The sequence below is a fragment of the Aythya fuligula genome, chromosome 8 (genome assembly GCF_009819795.1).
Source record: "Aythya fuligula isolate bAytFul2 chromosome 8, bAytFul2.pri, whole genome shotgun sequence".
Lineage (NCBI taxonomy): Eukaryota > Metazoa > Chordata > Aves > Anseriformes > Anatidae > Aythya > Aythya fuligula.
The window spans coordinates 25,528,431-25,545,151 of record NC_045566.1 but is presented as its reverse complement, the minus strand read 5'-3'; the positions used below and the strand labels follow the sequence as shown (position 1 = coordinate 25,545,151).

Genomic DNA, 16,721 nt, shown 5'->3' with positions numbered 1-16,721 from the left:
ATTGTTTTGAGAGTAATTTTAGATTTAAATTTTAGATAAAAGCACTCTTGAGTTAATTGTGAATGTACCTGATGTAGTATTTTTAGATACAATTTTTGACAAATGGTATGAAAATCATTTTTTGAATGTACTTTCTATCATTACAGTCAAGAACACTCACCTATAATTCAATACTGGATACAGTAAATTGTCCACAAGATAGGTAGCATCTACTGTAACATACATATCTGTAATAGGAAAAGTTTGAAAAATATCATAGAAGAACTATTATTTTTACATTATAGTTGCTCTCTATAGTTTTATTTCTATTACGATATTGCACAGAAGGAAGCTTTCAAGACAGAAGACATATTTTAATGCGATGTCATTCAAAACACAAAGTTCAGTCGTGAAGCACACTAATACTGTAGTACTACCGAAATAAAAGGGGAAGCTACTCAGACATTTTGGATAGAAACCTAACACGTTCATTTTGAAGAAAATAACCATGTAATGCCAGAGCTTAAAACAAATAGTGCCAGATATCGCCATCAACAACATACGAAAAAATACAATGGTGTTTTATACAGGAAAAGACTTTATAAAATGTATAGCACACATGGAAGTGTTACAAGAGACATCGGCATTTTCCTATGTTACTAGGTGCTTTACCTGGGGGATAGGTTCTGTGATCCCCATTATACAAGCAGTTCTACTAACCCACACAGGCTTCTCAAACAGCAAGTTTGGTACCCAAGTCATCTGTACCATCCATTTTACAGATTTTAAAATAGAAACGACTACTTCTTTTACTCAGCAAAAGATTTCATTAGCAACGCTAGAAAAAAATATACACTCAAGTACACACATTTGCTAACTCATGACTTCTTTAGTCAGTGCATCCTTCCAGACAAGGGAAAAAAAATGTTACTGGTTACTTTCAGGAAAAGAGGAAATACTTCATGCATAATATTAGGTGCAAATAGCTTGATTGTGTATGTTTTTTTACAGTGATTTTTGAACATTCTAGTCCACTTCAGTAAAGAGCAATTTGAGTACTTGTGCGTATTAAAAACTAATCCTGGCAGTCAAGCAAGTATTGTGCTGCCTTTTCCAATACAAACCATTTCACTCTATGACACCTGGTCAAGAATACATACATCATTTTTTAAAATTCAACAACCAGAAAATAAAGAAAAACAAATATAGAGGCTGTTAGATACAATCCAAGGTTTCTCAAATGCTTCCTCACTACAAATTGTTCCACTGGAGTCCTACAACATTAAATCAGGTATACGTGGCAGCGAGAAGGAAAACTAAGGATTTTTCCTACAAAAACTGGAGATAAAAATAAAAATTGTGTATTAAAATAAGCTGAGGATCTGACACATACCATTTAATAACTACTGCATTTTGCCACACAGAATTCCCATAGTATTTATAATTAAAAAAAAAAATACAACTGACCTAACTCAAAATTCATGTACGTTCTCCATAGCTGGATTCCTTGAGCATTACAACAGATAAAAAAATTAAAGTTGCACAGTGAAAAAAAAAATTCCAAGTGTGCAGGGAACTGGCTGCATACAGAAGCAATGTGTGAATGTACATACTGCTGATCTTCTCTAAACTGACTTCTTTTTACCTATAAAAGGAAAAGGTTTAACTGACTGTAACAGCTGCTTAGCAATCTCACTGGTAATAATTTTGTTTTTACAGTTTTATATATTCTCAAAAAATTTCAGTCTTGAAACTCAAGAAATGTCAGTCCATTCTCCATTTTTATCACATTTAGAAAGAAGACACCCTTTTCCCCTTAACCATATAAACATTAAACATATCCAGCAATGCATTAAGGTTTACCCAAAATACTGCAAATCTCCTCTTCAATAATAAAATACTTGTAAGACATTTTGCATAAATACTTATTTCCCAAATGAAAATGGTGACTTTCTCTTAAACATAAAAGCTAAGATTTACTTTTGCTAGATATAAAACTGCTTCTCAGGATTCAATATACAAAATCAGATCTTCATGAAGAATACATTTTGTGTTATAGTACACAACTATATCTTTTCCCAAAGCTTTCAGTATTTAAGAAGCATCTTTCAATTTAAATATAGTAATGTAAGGTCATTCAAATCATTTCAAATACAGAAAATCTACAAACCGTGACAGATACATAAATAGTCAGGAAGATGCAACTTAAAAGATCACATCTTTTAATCAGATCTTGTCATATATGCTAGCCTCAAAAGAATGCTATTTGCTACAAGAAGCATCTGCATGGTTTTAAGACTTAACTATGCAGACTCGTATTGCCCCAGGGCAGTGCTGCACAAGGCTATTGAAAACGATCAAATTGCAGAATCAACACCTTAAATTTTCCCATAAAACCTCCAACAAATGTTTTATGTGCATTACGACAGAATAACAAAACGAAAAAGGTTGTTACAAAAATTTCAGTGTAAGGCTTTTTCCAATAACCATTTTCCCATCACATTTGGCAAGCACAGAACTAATCACGTCGACCGTCTACTCTTAAGCTGAGAACTATGAACTACAACTCAGTATAAAATACAATAACCTTCTATAATAATTATATCCTTTTTAGAACAAAGATTAAAATAAACTTAACTGTGCTGATTCATACTTTCTATAAATTACTAAAAAGGTGAGAGATTCAGACATTTTGCTTTTAGATAATAAGCCTAATATCTGTATCCTGTGCAAAAGTGCAACTGTGTTTTAGAACTGAGGCCCAACTGAATGCAATTTTGTTAGTAAAGAAAATATACTTGAACTCACTCAACATGGAACAAAGTGGTTCTTGGTATCTTCTAAAGTTATGCTTTACATATTTAAACCTCTTAAAACTGCAAATTGGTTAAAAATACAAAACAAACAGAAAATGACAAAGCTTGTATATAAATTGGTTTACAAAGCACAACAGTAAGCTTCAAATAATTACATTTCTGTAACACAAACAAAGAGGTGGGATGATTTATTTAAAATACTTGAATATTTCTGCTCTTCATGATCTGATGGTCTGTTCAGCTGCTCGCAGTGTGTGCATGCATACGTTTCGCTACATCGTAGACATAGGTTATGTCTGGTCGCTTCTCTGGATCCGGGTTGATGCACATATTAACTAATTGTCGCAACTAGGAGAGGAAAATAACATGTAAGAAAGCCAACAAACCTGCCAAGTAGTATTTGTGCATTCTCAAATTCAAATGAATAATACTGACAACATTCAGCCAAACATAGCAATGCATAAACACGCACTCAGTGCTCTCTCTCAACATATACTGTGCACAGCTTTATGCAAGCATATATATATGTAACATACTCCCATGATTTTTACTTTTATACTGTTATCCAGAAAAAAAATGGTAAGTAGAAAGACTGATGGGCAGATGTAAGTTCTAATCCTTTAAACATACAACTTCAAACATTCAGGTAGTCCCACTTACAGGTGATTTAATGCAAATTCCTGTTAAACCCACCGAGGACTGCTTCCTAGAAAAACTCCCCCTTCTACTTAGGAAATCTCTGAACTTAAAACTGGAAGCTGGGAAAGTATTTGGGGGAAATAATGCTTCATGTCTGCCACATGCTCCACTCATCCACGGCTGGAGACATGATAATGGAATAAATAACCTTTAGTCTATGCTCTGGTATTTATTCATAAGGTTAAGTCATTATTTTTTTCTTCATAGAAAGAAACACCCAATTAACAAGTTTATTGACAGAAGCCTCTATCTGGGAATGAACAAGTCCCTGTGACTAGAAAACACTGTGTTTCCACAAGCAGCATCGCTCACTGGGCCTTTTGTAGCGCACGCAGTCAGTGCATATGGTCATTGTCTTCACGGGTGGCCAGCTGCAGGTTGATCGTCCTCCCCTGACACGCTGCAGGGGACCTTAGGAGTTCATACTGCCTGGATAAGCTTCTGATGGGGAATCTATTTTCAAGTGTACACATCTCCTAAGCTTTTTGCAACATGCAATATACCAGTTCCATGATGACGTGAAAATGCTTCCCAATCCTTGCAAGAGCAGCTCACCAACTGCAAGGAGCTATTTCTTTGTGCTTTGCCAAGTACTCCTGCATCTCCTTATAGTATCAAAGATGCAACCCTGTGACCCACCCTTCTATGGCAATGTATCAAATTTGGTTTGGTCTCCATCCCAGGACTCTTAGGTACGACTACTGAAAAAAACTGACACAGAGTGACCTCATCACCGTGATTATTCAAAGACAACAGAGACTGCATATTCCAATCTGCCAGAATTCCCTTCTTGCTTTGAATAAAAAAATAAAAATAATAAAAAATGCACACAAGAAGGAATTTTTAATTATAATTGCACTCCCTTATTTTCCTCAAATGAATTTCAATGCACTAGAATTGGAAGTCCAGAAGGAAATTTTCCCCATTTACCTTGCAGAAACATTGCAATTTGTATACGTTGGATAGGTTTGTCACATTTAACAGTACAAAAACCATGTCACTACAACATTCCATTTTTTCAGCGAGAAAAGCTTTATATTTAAAAATGAGATCATTAATTCTAAAGATAGTGATCAGATTGCTGATCTGACCAGCAATCAAAGAGAGAAACATATTAAATCAAAGTCACGTGCAACAGACTTGCTATTTGAATATCAAATATGTTGAGTATATTTGGACTAATGGAATTTTAAAAGCTATCATACTGCTTCTGGCAGTCACTAAATAAAAATCCCATACCACTGACAGGAAAAACTATTAGCCTGTAATGACTCCCAATCATTTGGAGGACAGAATCACGAACTACTGTAATAAATAACAATTGCCACCAGGTAAAACAAATACACAAAGCAAAATAATCTCCTGTAGGAGCAGCAGCTGGGACACTGTAACCAACAGGCACAGCATATGAGCAGAGAAGCACTTTGCTGTGAACAGCTCATAGAGCCTGCACAGCAAGCAGGAAAGACTGAAGTACATCCAAGAACCCCAGTCCTGAAATTAGAATCAAATAAGTAAACGTTTTGTAAGGACAATACAAATGGAATTTATCTGGGGAATACAACATCAAATCTTGTACATACACACATATCTCTATCTGCGAAGAGTTCCATCTGTTCAGTACAACTGCACACAAAAAATAAAGCCTTAGTAAAAGACCTTGAAGGATGGACACCTATAAAGTATCTTTAGAGGGGAAACAATATTCTTCCTCTTTTTTCCAGTTGTATTTCAGTATACATTGTAGGCTGAACAACAGAAGTACATCTTCTAAGAAATCTACCCGTGCAAAGCATGAGAAGCCACACCTACCCCTAACAGCCTACTTCATGTCCTTTCAGTTCTGGCCTGTGGGCAATTCTGATTTTGTTTTATAAACCGAGTTTTTCCATCAGTTCAGATTTAAATTATTTGTTAAGTCATTAAACAGGATGCCCTCCTTCAGAGATACTTCTGTTACAGTATGTTGTAATTCAAAGCTTCAGTGATGACCGTGAAGATTCAGTGCTTGGAAGGATGCCTCAGCCGAACAGAATCGTTCTATCAGGTAAGGTCTTCAGGCCCCATTAATCCTTCCAGGTACACTTGCAAAAAACATTCATCCACGTGGTATCTTGGCTATTTGCAACTTCCTTATTTTACTCTAACCAAAACCACGCTTATGTATCTATTATTGTCTAAATGAGATAAAGGATTTGCAAGAATGTGTTAATAATAAGGGACAGTCTCTGAACCAGTTTATTTAGAAATTCTCTTCCCAACATAGAAGAAGAGGTGGAACTTCAATCAGGAGTGCTGAACCTTCACTGTTATTGCAATAAAATGCACCACACATAGATCTCTTTTGGCTGCAAGTCTTAATACTTCAATGTTGATTACTACTAACACTGCTAAATCTTTCTCCCTCCCCAGTTCAGAATCCCAGTGGTAAAGAAGAGAGCTGAGCTGGTTGCGGGTGGCAAGCTGCACAGTGACAGGGCAGATCCCTGAGCAATTTCACAGCTCTTGAGCTCCAGTCTTGCTATTGAACAGCAAACCTCTGAGAAAAGGTGAAGTGATTTTACTATGCAGAATGAAAACAGTTACACACAAAGACTCTCTTTTGGGACTGAGAATGGGACCACGCTGGCTGCTAATACTTGGGTATAGCACTACTTCCTTACCTCCTACAGGAACATCTATTCCAATAAACCTGAGATCTACTTGTCAGCCCCTCTAGTATTAATAAAATTTTTGATGAAGCAGAAGAGTCTGACAGTACCACGGGCAGAGGCACTGGGATTCTCAGGTCAGACTATCATTAGAGACAGAGTAATTTTTTTATTATTATTTTTACTATCTGGCCCAGACTGGCCAACAGGCAGAACAGACTTCTGACTGAGCTGGAGGGACCTCCTGTTGCATCCCCAAGCTGCAAACTACTTTGGCTGCTTATTGTTCTTAACCTCCTCTGTGCACTTAGCGCAGTGACTGTCTTTAGCCTGGAGCTTAGCCTGCCACTGGAGCAGTGGGAAACACTTTCTTCAACTTTAGCAGGTTTTTCAGCTATGAAATAAATAATTATCACTCAAGTCAGGTGGAGGGGTTGCAGGGAAGACTACGAACTGTGACAGGCAAGTATTTGGCATTATTAGCCACCTGAAAAAGAGTAGTTGTCATACAGGAAATTCTGGATGAAAAAACAGATAAACAAAAAAGTCACCCTTACTCCGAACAGAAGACCTTGCTGAAGCCCTTTCACAGCACTGAAAGAAATGCTAGCAACTCACACTGCAATTCGAGACCTGCTGGCACAATCAGCCCTCATATCTAGGGAGGAGAGTGGCTACGGACTTTTGAGGAAATGCATCTCACAGAGAAGATGGAGAGACTTCGTCCATTACAAAAGCCACCTGACACTAATATCGGCCGACAGGATTTTAAGACTATTGACTGGGGGTGGCAATGGAGCCCCAGCTTTCAACTCCCTGAAGCAAAACAGTTTTCAGTAAATATTGAGTAGTCACTTTGAACACTGGGGTTTCTTACAGAATATTAAAAAAAAAAAAAAAAAAAAAAAGGAAAAAAAGAGAGGTACCTGAAGTTGTTAAACATTTGAAAACCTTGGCCTGTGACTCTACTGGTGAACCAAGTTTGCAAACATACATTTGAGACTATTAGGACTTCTAATCAAACTTTTTCTAAAAAAAGTTATCCATCTGTTAATCTCAAGGTAGATCTTTATGTCATATTGTTCTCTGATGCCGCCAATGTGATAAGTTACTAAAAGTCTTACAGGGATTTTTACATCTTAAAACTCATTAAAATTTACTTATAACAATTTCTCTAAGAAGCATTTGCCTTGTACTTAGTAATCAAAGCATTTAACACTCCTATATTATAGGATATAAGATTATTACTTCAGAGAATTCTTCATTATAGAATATAAAGTGACTTTCAGTGTCCAGTGACCCCCGAGCTTTACTGTTTTTTTTGTGTTGTTTTTTTGTTTTGTTTTTTACAGTTCAAGCCAGCACAGTGCTTTGCCAAAAAAGCTGGAAAAAAAAAAATCAAGAAAAAAAGGTGTATCTTGGTGCAATGACTAATGAACACAGGTATTTTTTCATGTGTCTTATAGAAGATGCAAGCTTTCACATTGGAAGAAAAAGTGCTTGCACTGCAGCCTCTATAGTTCAGTTGATTACTTCTTTTAAGAAACTACTTCCATACCTATTACAGCTCTGATTCTCTCACTGTATTTTAAAATAACTAATGTGTATTTTATAACTGATTTACCCAAAGTGCATGTATGCTTTCAAATGAGGACAGATGTAACATGTGCTTTGCATCAGTTTTCAATGCTAGCAACTGTACAGAGGTAAGTGAAAGGTGGAACCTCTTTCCCTACCCCAACTCTAAGACCTTCTATCTGGGCCAGACTTTGATATCTGCCCCTTGGCTGGGAATCCGCATATCCAACTTCACACTTAGCTGCAGCGAAGTAGCCCTGCAGGCAGGCCAACTTCAACGAACCACTAGTGGTATCATCATTAAAATCCTGCTGAAGGTCACCATGGAAACCGCCTGCTGAGGCTTCACTGCTGCACTCGGCATCTCCTAATCAGCTACCATGTGAAATGCAAATTCAGACAGTCTGAAAATTAGTCAAGAAGAATAGAGGATGAGGATGCAGATATGTGAAATATTCATGCGCTTCATGGAAAAAGGAAGACAGCATGAATGACACAACAAAGAACGGCCCCTGACATTCTTGCTATCATTTTGCATTATTGTTCACACCCTACTGTATTTCTAGGCCTCCAGTTCTCGAGTTGGTTATAAGAACTGCCATATTTATAGGCTACAATAAATAATAATTAAAAATGGCGAAGGAAAATGACTAATTGGTAAACCCACAAAGAGGTGTATTGCATAAATTACACAACAGATCAGCATTTCATCCTTTGTAAAGTCACCGAATTAGCTTTTCAAGTCCAGTTTTTGTTTCATAAAAGAGGAAAAATTGTCACTGTAAATACAACAAAACAAAACACCGGGCAGTAATCTTTTATTAATAGTCCAATCACTGTCTTAGATTGCAAAAAATTAGAGCTTGAGAATTACAAACCCTACTCCATAAATGAAATTGCACAATACTGTTTATTAAAAGTATTTCAGCAATGGCATTTATTTGTGTTTTCTAAGTAATCTTTAATTCATGTAGGCTGAATTCAATTACAATTGGTTACGAGTATGTGTTCTTTGGTTTACAGCTTCTATCACATTGCCCTGTGGTTTGTTTTTTTTTGGCTTTTTTTTTTTTTCCAATGTGGGAAAGTATTTCATAACTAGCATCTCAGAACATTAACGGGCACACATTTGTATTTTTTCATCCTGTTACTCTAAGAAAATAAATATTTAGTTTCTTTTGATTTTATAGCTTAAAAAACAAGTATCCCCCTTAAATGCATTGACAGTAAGGAATTGCTAGATATCAACTTCAAACCTACACTGCTGTGAAAGGCATGTATTGTTCAAATTCAACTACTATGTCTTGCTATATTTCTCTGAAATTTACTATTAGGGTCCACTCTTTCATGCAAAAGAACTGCCATTCAATTAGGGCTCAGTAGTTGTATAATGTAGGTAAATGGGAACTACACAATTCATTTTTACTAGTGAGCTACATTATATCTACTTTAATGCAAGCCTCTAGAGAAACAAGGCTAGTGCACTAATTTATTGTGCTACATAAACTCACGAAGCTGTGCTTTTAGAAAAGCATAATACCTACGTAAGACTCAATCCCATTATGACATGTAGTGCCTATCACTGTGTATTCTGGGAAAGCTTTTTGTCATACTTGCAAGGAAGCTCCATGAATTTAAGAAGCTAACAGGATGAGGTTTCCATCATTAATTCCCCAAAATTTTAAATCATATCAGAGAAATGTTTTGACAGAAACATTTGAGCAAGTTCAATGAGCAAACACTTGCGGGCATAATCTGCAAATAACATAAAAGCACACAAAGTTCATTTACTTCACTGGAAACGTGCCAGCACTGAAATGAGGATCAAGCCCACGAAAAGGAAAATTACTTACTTCCTCTGAATAGTGATCTGAAGGGAGAGGTGGATAGTCACACTGTTCTATCTTCTTGCACAGGGAGTACAAGTTCATTTTATCACCATAGAAAGGACTCTGCAGTGCAGCCATCTGTTTAAGGAAAATGTACAGTTTGCTTTTGTGTTTTTAAGTACACCTGTTTTGCTATAAAACATGTAATACTAGCAAATCAGGAGTGATTTTTAATGACTTTTGATTCCCTGCTTGGTAGCGTCACAGTGCTAAAAGCAGAAGTTTCAGGACTAATAGTGTAACCAGTTTGCATACTTATTTTATGCTGTACCTGTCACAATCCTTACATTGCTAGATTTGAATTGTACACCGTAACAATTTCATGAAAAATCTAGTAGTTTCAGCTACTGTTGTGAGCGAGAAGGGTCCATGCACCACAGAGGGGGAGAACAAAAAAATCCCACAATATAATTTTCCTCTGAAGACCTTTTGGAAGAAAGAATATAATTTATTTGAAAACATCATCTGATCTAATGCAATACTGTGTAGTGAAAATGCTGGATAACAGTAGCAGATATTGTAGCCTCCTATAGCCATTAACACTACACTTTGATGAAGTAGTGTGAGTTTTTTTTCTTTTTTTTTTTTTTTTTTTAATCAAGTAAGCTAAAGGTAACATCATCTCAATTTAAACGAGTCTTAAACCAAAAACCTCATAATTCAGTATGTTATTCAACAGGATTTCAAAAATTAATACTGCATCCCAAAACATCATCAGAAGTGGCATCCATAACTATAATTTACAATTATAATAAAAGAATATAGGAATAGCTGTTGGAGAACACTTAAATGATCAGCTTATACATGGCATTAGATAAACCTAGGTTTTATTTCCTGACTGTGTTAAAACTTGACATTTAAGGTGGAAATAAATGCAATGGTTAGCAGAATTACAAGTCTTAAAATTCATTTAAAATCTCTCCATTCCGTTCAAAGCTTTCCAAGTCTTTGAACCGCAGCAGCACGAATGCTGCTTTGAGTGCAGCGCTGCCCCAAAGTCAGTCACCCTTTTCTACATGTGCTAATAAGTTTGATTTTGGAAGGACAATGTGTACATTCCCCAGACAGGCAGAGTGTGTGTGAAACACGCTAGTCCATGCTGTGCTACTCAGTGAGCTTCAGCAGGGACAGGACAAGCTGAAAATGGCTCTCATCTGTCTTCTGGTCTTCCAGATATCAGCTTAACTCTTTCGTGCCTAAGCAGCAACATCACCAGGAAAAATGTATGAAAAAATGACCAAAGTTCTTTTACATTTACTGTATATATTCTAAAAATTCTCTCCGTTTAGTACTTTTTTGTATCAACTTCAAGTAAGAATAAATCATTTTAAAGCTCCCCAAACAATTACAATACTACAGTTCTCTCCTGCACTCCCACCCAAAATCTCTAACTGTATTACCAAAATGTTGTTAATTTTTGGATTTACATGATATTGGCTCTTACCTTAAAAAGAATATTAAAAATGCAAGCTAAAGACCAAAAAAAAAAAAAAAAAGAAAGAGGAAGAAAGAAAAGAGAAATCAACTGCAGAGTCTGTATGCATGCAGGAATTCTAAATAAATGCATAGATACTCATTTTCATACTCTAGGTGTTCATTAAGAAGTATTTTTGTTTGAATGCTGCAGAGTGTTAAAAAAAAAATCTGAATGTCCCCTAAGGAGTTAAAACAGGAATACTATATTTTCATGCATCTCCTGCTTTGACAGATGAAAAATGTCAACTGTCCTGTTTTTATTTTCAAGCTTTTGCACTATTCATCTGGTTCATTAGTGCATCTCGCTGCTGCCCCTGACAGCTGCTCGCCCTCTCCTCCCAGCAGCTGAATTTTTCAGGCTAATTTGATCCTCCACACTGAGACGATCGCTAGAATGATTGACTTGCTCCCTGACCTCCAGGGTCTGACTTTCCTGATTAGTATTCTGGGGGTGTCTGAGGGACGAAAGCCCACTGTCTGTCTTCAGGGCTGGTGGCAGCTCTCTCTCTCTCTTTTTTTTTTTCCTTTTTCTTTTTTTTTTTTTTTTTTTTGAACTGTAAGCCACCAACCTACAACCCTGTAAGGATGCAATTGCTACGCTGAACAATAAAAGGAAATGTGTAAAACCTACTTTTCCATGTAAAGGTCCATGTAGCAAAAGCACAGCATCTTGATTTTAATTAGTAAAGTCTACTTTGTTGCATATCAATTAAAACTCCAGTGGTAGTGTTTTTGAGGTTTCAGAAATACCTGGGGCTCTAAAATACTGACTAAAATACAGTTTTAAAAATCTTAGTGGATCCATAGTTAGGACTGAATAATATGCTGTTATATAGGTTAGAAATATTTTTTTTAATATACATTATAGCAAATTAGTCTAAAATTAAAACATAACTGAACAGTTTAGCGGCAATTAAGCATTTATTGAGAAGTGATAAACATGCCACAGCTTTCCTCTAATGAAGCTGGAGAGAATCCAGAGCACATAGCAAAATGAAATCAATATAATAAGGCATGTTAAAATGCAGGCAGTAGACATAACGTGCATCACAAAAAAAGATACCCTGTACAAAACTGCACTGATAATAAAAACACTGTGCATTAGTCCATGCATGACTGAAGAACCTTAAGCAACCTCTTTCAAATAAAAGAAAAATTAGGAAAATGTAAAGCATACAATTTGAGTTTACTATACTTAAATTTTAAAATTTCAACTCAGTGATAAACAACGGCAAAAAATATTCAGTATATTGTAGAATCAACTAAATAGGATAAATGCACCTCTAAAAAAATAAAAAATAAAAAAATTAAAATCTATAGCTGAAGACACTCCCATATACTATACCTATACAACACATACCAACAATACGAATCCTAACTGCTTCTTTCTTATAATAAAGAAAAAACACCACTGCAACCTCCTGATTAAATACCTCCTGATAAAACTTCTAAAAATAAAGAGAAAGACTAAGACATTTAGCTATTTTTAAATTATTTTCCAGATCAAAAAAGAATTAATATTCACATTGATTTTTAATATACTCTGTTCAGCAGCAAAGCTGAAAAAAAATCTTCAGAAAATAGCCAGTGATTTCTATCCAGAAATTTTATTTTTTAAATTATAAAAGAAAAAAGTAACCTTATAACATTTATTTTGTGATAATTAGTTATTCGAGGTTTTTGCTTGTTTCCAGATGAAAAATTCTCAAGAAAAACAATGAGAGAAAAAAAGGAGTAATAACGAAAAATCCTTATCCACCTTTATACTATCTTTAGTCTTCTACTTGTGCAAGTGTGTAAAGTGGAACAATAAAACTGATGGCAGTTGCCATGGTCAGTTCTAAGGAATCCTAATACAGAGTTTTAAATTTCCATTCCAGATTAAAACTTGCAAACACTTGCTCAGGTATCAAACTTCACTCCTGTGAGTTATCCCAAAGTTTTATAAGCAACAATATCTCTTAACTCTTCAGGACTTCAATACAGCTATTTGTCCTGTTAATATTTACAGCAACATGTTACTGATATAAAATAAACTAATACTACTGGAAACAATTCACTTTGTAGTAACATAAAACTTTAACAGGATGACAATGTTCTCTACAAAATCCTTAAACAACAGAGGTACCAATTCTGCTGAATGCGTTAAGTTCTGCTGCCTCACCAAGAAAAAAAAACTCAGAGAAGTGAGTTAGGTATATAAAAGTTTTAATCTGAAACTTGACTAGAAAGATTTTGCTGCCTGTGCTCTGATGGAAAAAACCTTTCCCAGCATCCTTCCACACAAGCGTTTAGCCTTTTGATCACCAAATGATACGCAAAGAACTTTGAAGATGCAGCTGCCTTAGAAGCCTACCTGTTCTTCACACCTTCCTTTACCTCTATTTGAATTTGCTCTGAATATTTATTTTCTCAGAATATAACATCATGTATAATTATGCAAGTGTCACCTACCAATCTCAATTGTATTAATATAGAAATTAACCAATATTCTCAGTTTAACCAGCTGGGGGAAAAGTAGAAAACATACCTTTTCTGCAAAGTAGAACAGATCAACAGTTAACGCAAGTAAGAAGTGATAAGTACACAGTAGCCTTTTTCAATTTATTGTTTTACTTAGGTTTTAAATAATTTTAAAGAAATTAAGCTTGTAAAGTATACTTTAACAAAGTATACTTTAATAATATAATATGTATTATACTGCAGTTTTCAAAAGCATTAGTTGCATACTCAAGTCAGTCCTACTATTATTCAAAGTATTTATTACCAAGCTCATATAATTAGCACAGGCCATTTAAAGTCTCTAGAATGATTTTTACATCTGCTTGTCATTACTCATTTCTTAATCCTTTAGTTATGCCCAATCTTCAACAAATTGTTATAAAATCTTTGTAGCAAACCCAGTGACAGGAAAGTCTTGAGTAACAACACACAAATCAAGTATTTCGTATGCTGAAGCTATGTAAGAATTCCCGTTGCTAATATAAAGACTTACATAATAGCTGAAAAGTAGCTTTTCCACAATGCTACATGTTTTTCTAAACAGCAAAAAACAGAGAAATAGATCCTAAAACAGTACTTAATGTACTGGGGGTAGGGGGAAACAGCGTTACTGGGTTTACTCTATTTATCAATATTACCTCATACAGCAGACAGCCTAGAGACCAGATGTCAGATTTGAAGTTGTAACCATTTTCGTGTATTCTCTCTGGAGACATATAATAAGGTGTACCAACTGCAATAAATACACAAGTATTTTTGAATGAAAATTTGTTATACAACAGTGAGTAGTTTTCTTGTCTGAAAAACAGTTTTCTTCATCTTCCATAGTTTTCATTTTACTACACGTTTAATTTCAATTCATACTTACGACTCTTCAGTTCGACAGAAACACAAATGAATTTGATACACATTTCATTCAAGGCAGCTTTATATTTCTGTACTGATATCCAACGATTAGAATTGTTCAGTTGCAGAATACTTCCAATTTTTTTTTTAATGAAGCTCAAAAACTTTCCAGAGTAGTGATTTTCTTCTAAAAAGATTTACCCTACACATATCTGCCTGCCCCACTCCCTTCCATACATACTGTTATCACTGACTGGAAATAATAGCTGTTAGAATTTTTCCTCCATGGGTTTTGATTTTTTTTTTTAATGAATTGTCATTAAACTGACGATTTAAAACTTCCTTTTGACAGCACACAAATCACAAAAGGCTGCTTTTGAAACTACTAAGCACAGTTTAGTTTGAATATCTGAACCTAAGCCTGAAATCCAGGATCTTCAGCTTCCCAGAGAGGAAGGCTGGAAAGCCTGGGAGGCCAGCAGAAGCCCAGGTTCCTTGGAGTGACTTGGCCATCTGCTGCAGAACCAGGCCCTACGAGGGCTTTTCAGCTCCTGAATCTGGGACTGGCCTGGCATAATCCTGCCTCAGAGCTGCAGGCTCTGGAGACGTCTGCTCTTGAAAAGCAGCATTTACTTGGGCTGTCCCAGAGCAAATTTACATGAGATACTCTGGGACAGCTCTCCTCCCGATTTTAATCAGGCCCTACCCATCTGTGTCACAAGTTACTTGAACAAGGTAAGTGCAGAGAAATATTCTAGCTCAAAAAAAAATAAAAATAAAAAATAACGTGAGTGGCAATTTTTGTGCACCATCTCTGAACATTATGCCTATATACCCCCCAAATGACTACCTAACAGAAAAAAAGGATCAGAGATCTACACAGGTTTTAATTTGTGTGTAATATTTTCCTAAGCACTGAATCCTGATGAAGCAATCCAAATGAGTGCAGTCAATTCAATACAAGCCGACCTTATTTCCACACTAACCATCTTGCAACACAGCCAGAGATTAATATCAACACTCTTACTGCACAGCCACAGAAATGGTGACTGCAAACCTCAGTTTTATTTAACACAAATTACAGGGATCTCGTACCACTTCCACTTTTCTGAATTAGCCCCATCTATTCAGAACTGATCACTATGTGAATGAGATATAATGAACCTGTAATTCCAAATCTGAGTAATCAGACTAACAGTTTTCATCAGTTATTGTAATGTAATCATTTCCAAAAGTTCAGAGTTTTGTCTTGACAATGTGCTCTCTCTCTTGTAAAGGCCGGCATCTCAAAGCATCTCATCCACTTTCTCAGGGGAAAATGGAGTAGGAAAGACAAAAAACAAATAAGAAGTACTTTCCTACTTCAGAGGCCCGGCTCAGACCAGGAAATGCGCTGCCATCTTCTCACAGGCCAGGCCGCTGCTGCTGGTAACCCGCAGCTCCCACCAACAGCCCTCTTGGCCACCAGCACGGACAGAGGCTGAGAAGCGACTCACAGGCAGAAGCATGGGGACAGAGATCCTGTCTGTCACGGGGACAGACGCTGCATCCTGCTTGGCCCCATAAGCTTTATGGGGAGAGCCTCCCAGTCCCGGGAGAGCAGCGGGTGTCAAGGCCCCTGCCCCAGAGGCCTGGGCAGCGAGGCCGGGTGGCACAGCTGGCGGCTGAGACTGCAGAAAATCAAGAGCTTGAAACAAGAAAGAGTGGGGAAAGGCAATTCAGACAAGAGGATCACTGCAAAAACCATTCGCTCTCATGAGATGATCGTGCTCACTTGCAGAGAAATGGTCAAGAGAGATGGTCTTCTCCCCACGAAAGAACAGGGGCACCGATGGCGGGACTGCAACACCAGAACAGCTCCAGAGCGTCCAGAAGCAAAACAAAACATCTCTGCTAGGCCGGTATAACAACAACAGGACTTTAATAGACATTTAACGACAACTACCTTGCAACTGGAAGCTGTAATTAAAAAGCTTGGCTTGATACAGCCTTCATAGTTTTATTATTCTTACTGTACTTCCTCCTTGAAAACCTGTTTTTCCTCCCCCACAGACTCTGTGAGTTTGGGCACCTTTGAAAACTTTCAGCTGTATTTTGCATCTACCAATGCAGGGATTTAGTACATTCAGACCTTTTGCTGTCAGGACTCATCTAATAAAAGAGCAAGGCAACAGTAACCTGGTTCTGAACTGGTTACAGAAGCAGTGCCTGTGCTGCGCTGAGACATCAGGCGAGGAACTGGCAGTGAGTAATGTGCCAGAAAGAGGCTTCACACAATCCACAGG

The 16,721-nt window shown here is 36.6% G+C and overlaps 1 protein-coding gene across 1 annotated transcript in view; it reads right to left on the bottom strand.

The window, feature by feature from the left end:
• Positions 1-848: 848 nt before the first annotated feature.
• NEK7 (NIMA related kinase 7) overlaps positions 849-16,721 on the bottom strand; it is a 61,166-nt gene continuing 45,293 nt past the window's right edge. Inside the window, exons 8-10 of the mRNA XM_032191907.1 lie at positions 14,229-14,323; positions 9,577-9,690; positions 849-3,143 (exon numbers count right to left, since the gene is read on the bottom strand). Of these exons, the coding sequence (XP_032047798.1) occupies positions 3,033-3,143; positions 9,577-9,690; positions 14,229-14,323 (320 nt within the window). The 3' untranslated portion in view covers positions 849-3,032. The remainder of the gene's footprint in view (positions 3,144-9,576; positions 9,691-14,228; positions 14,324-16,721) is intronic.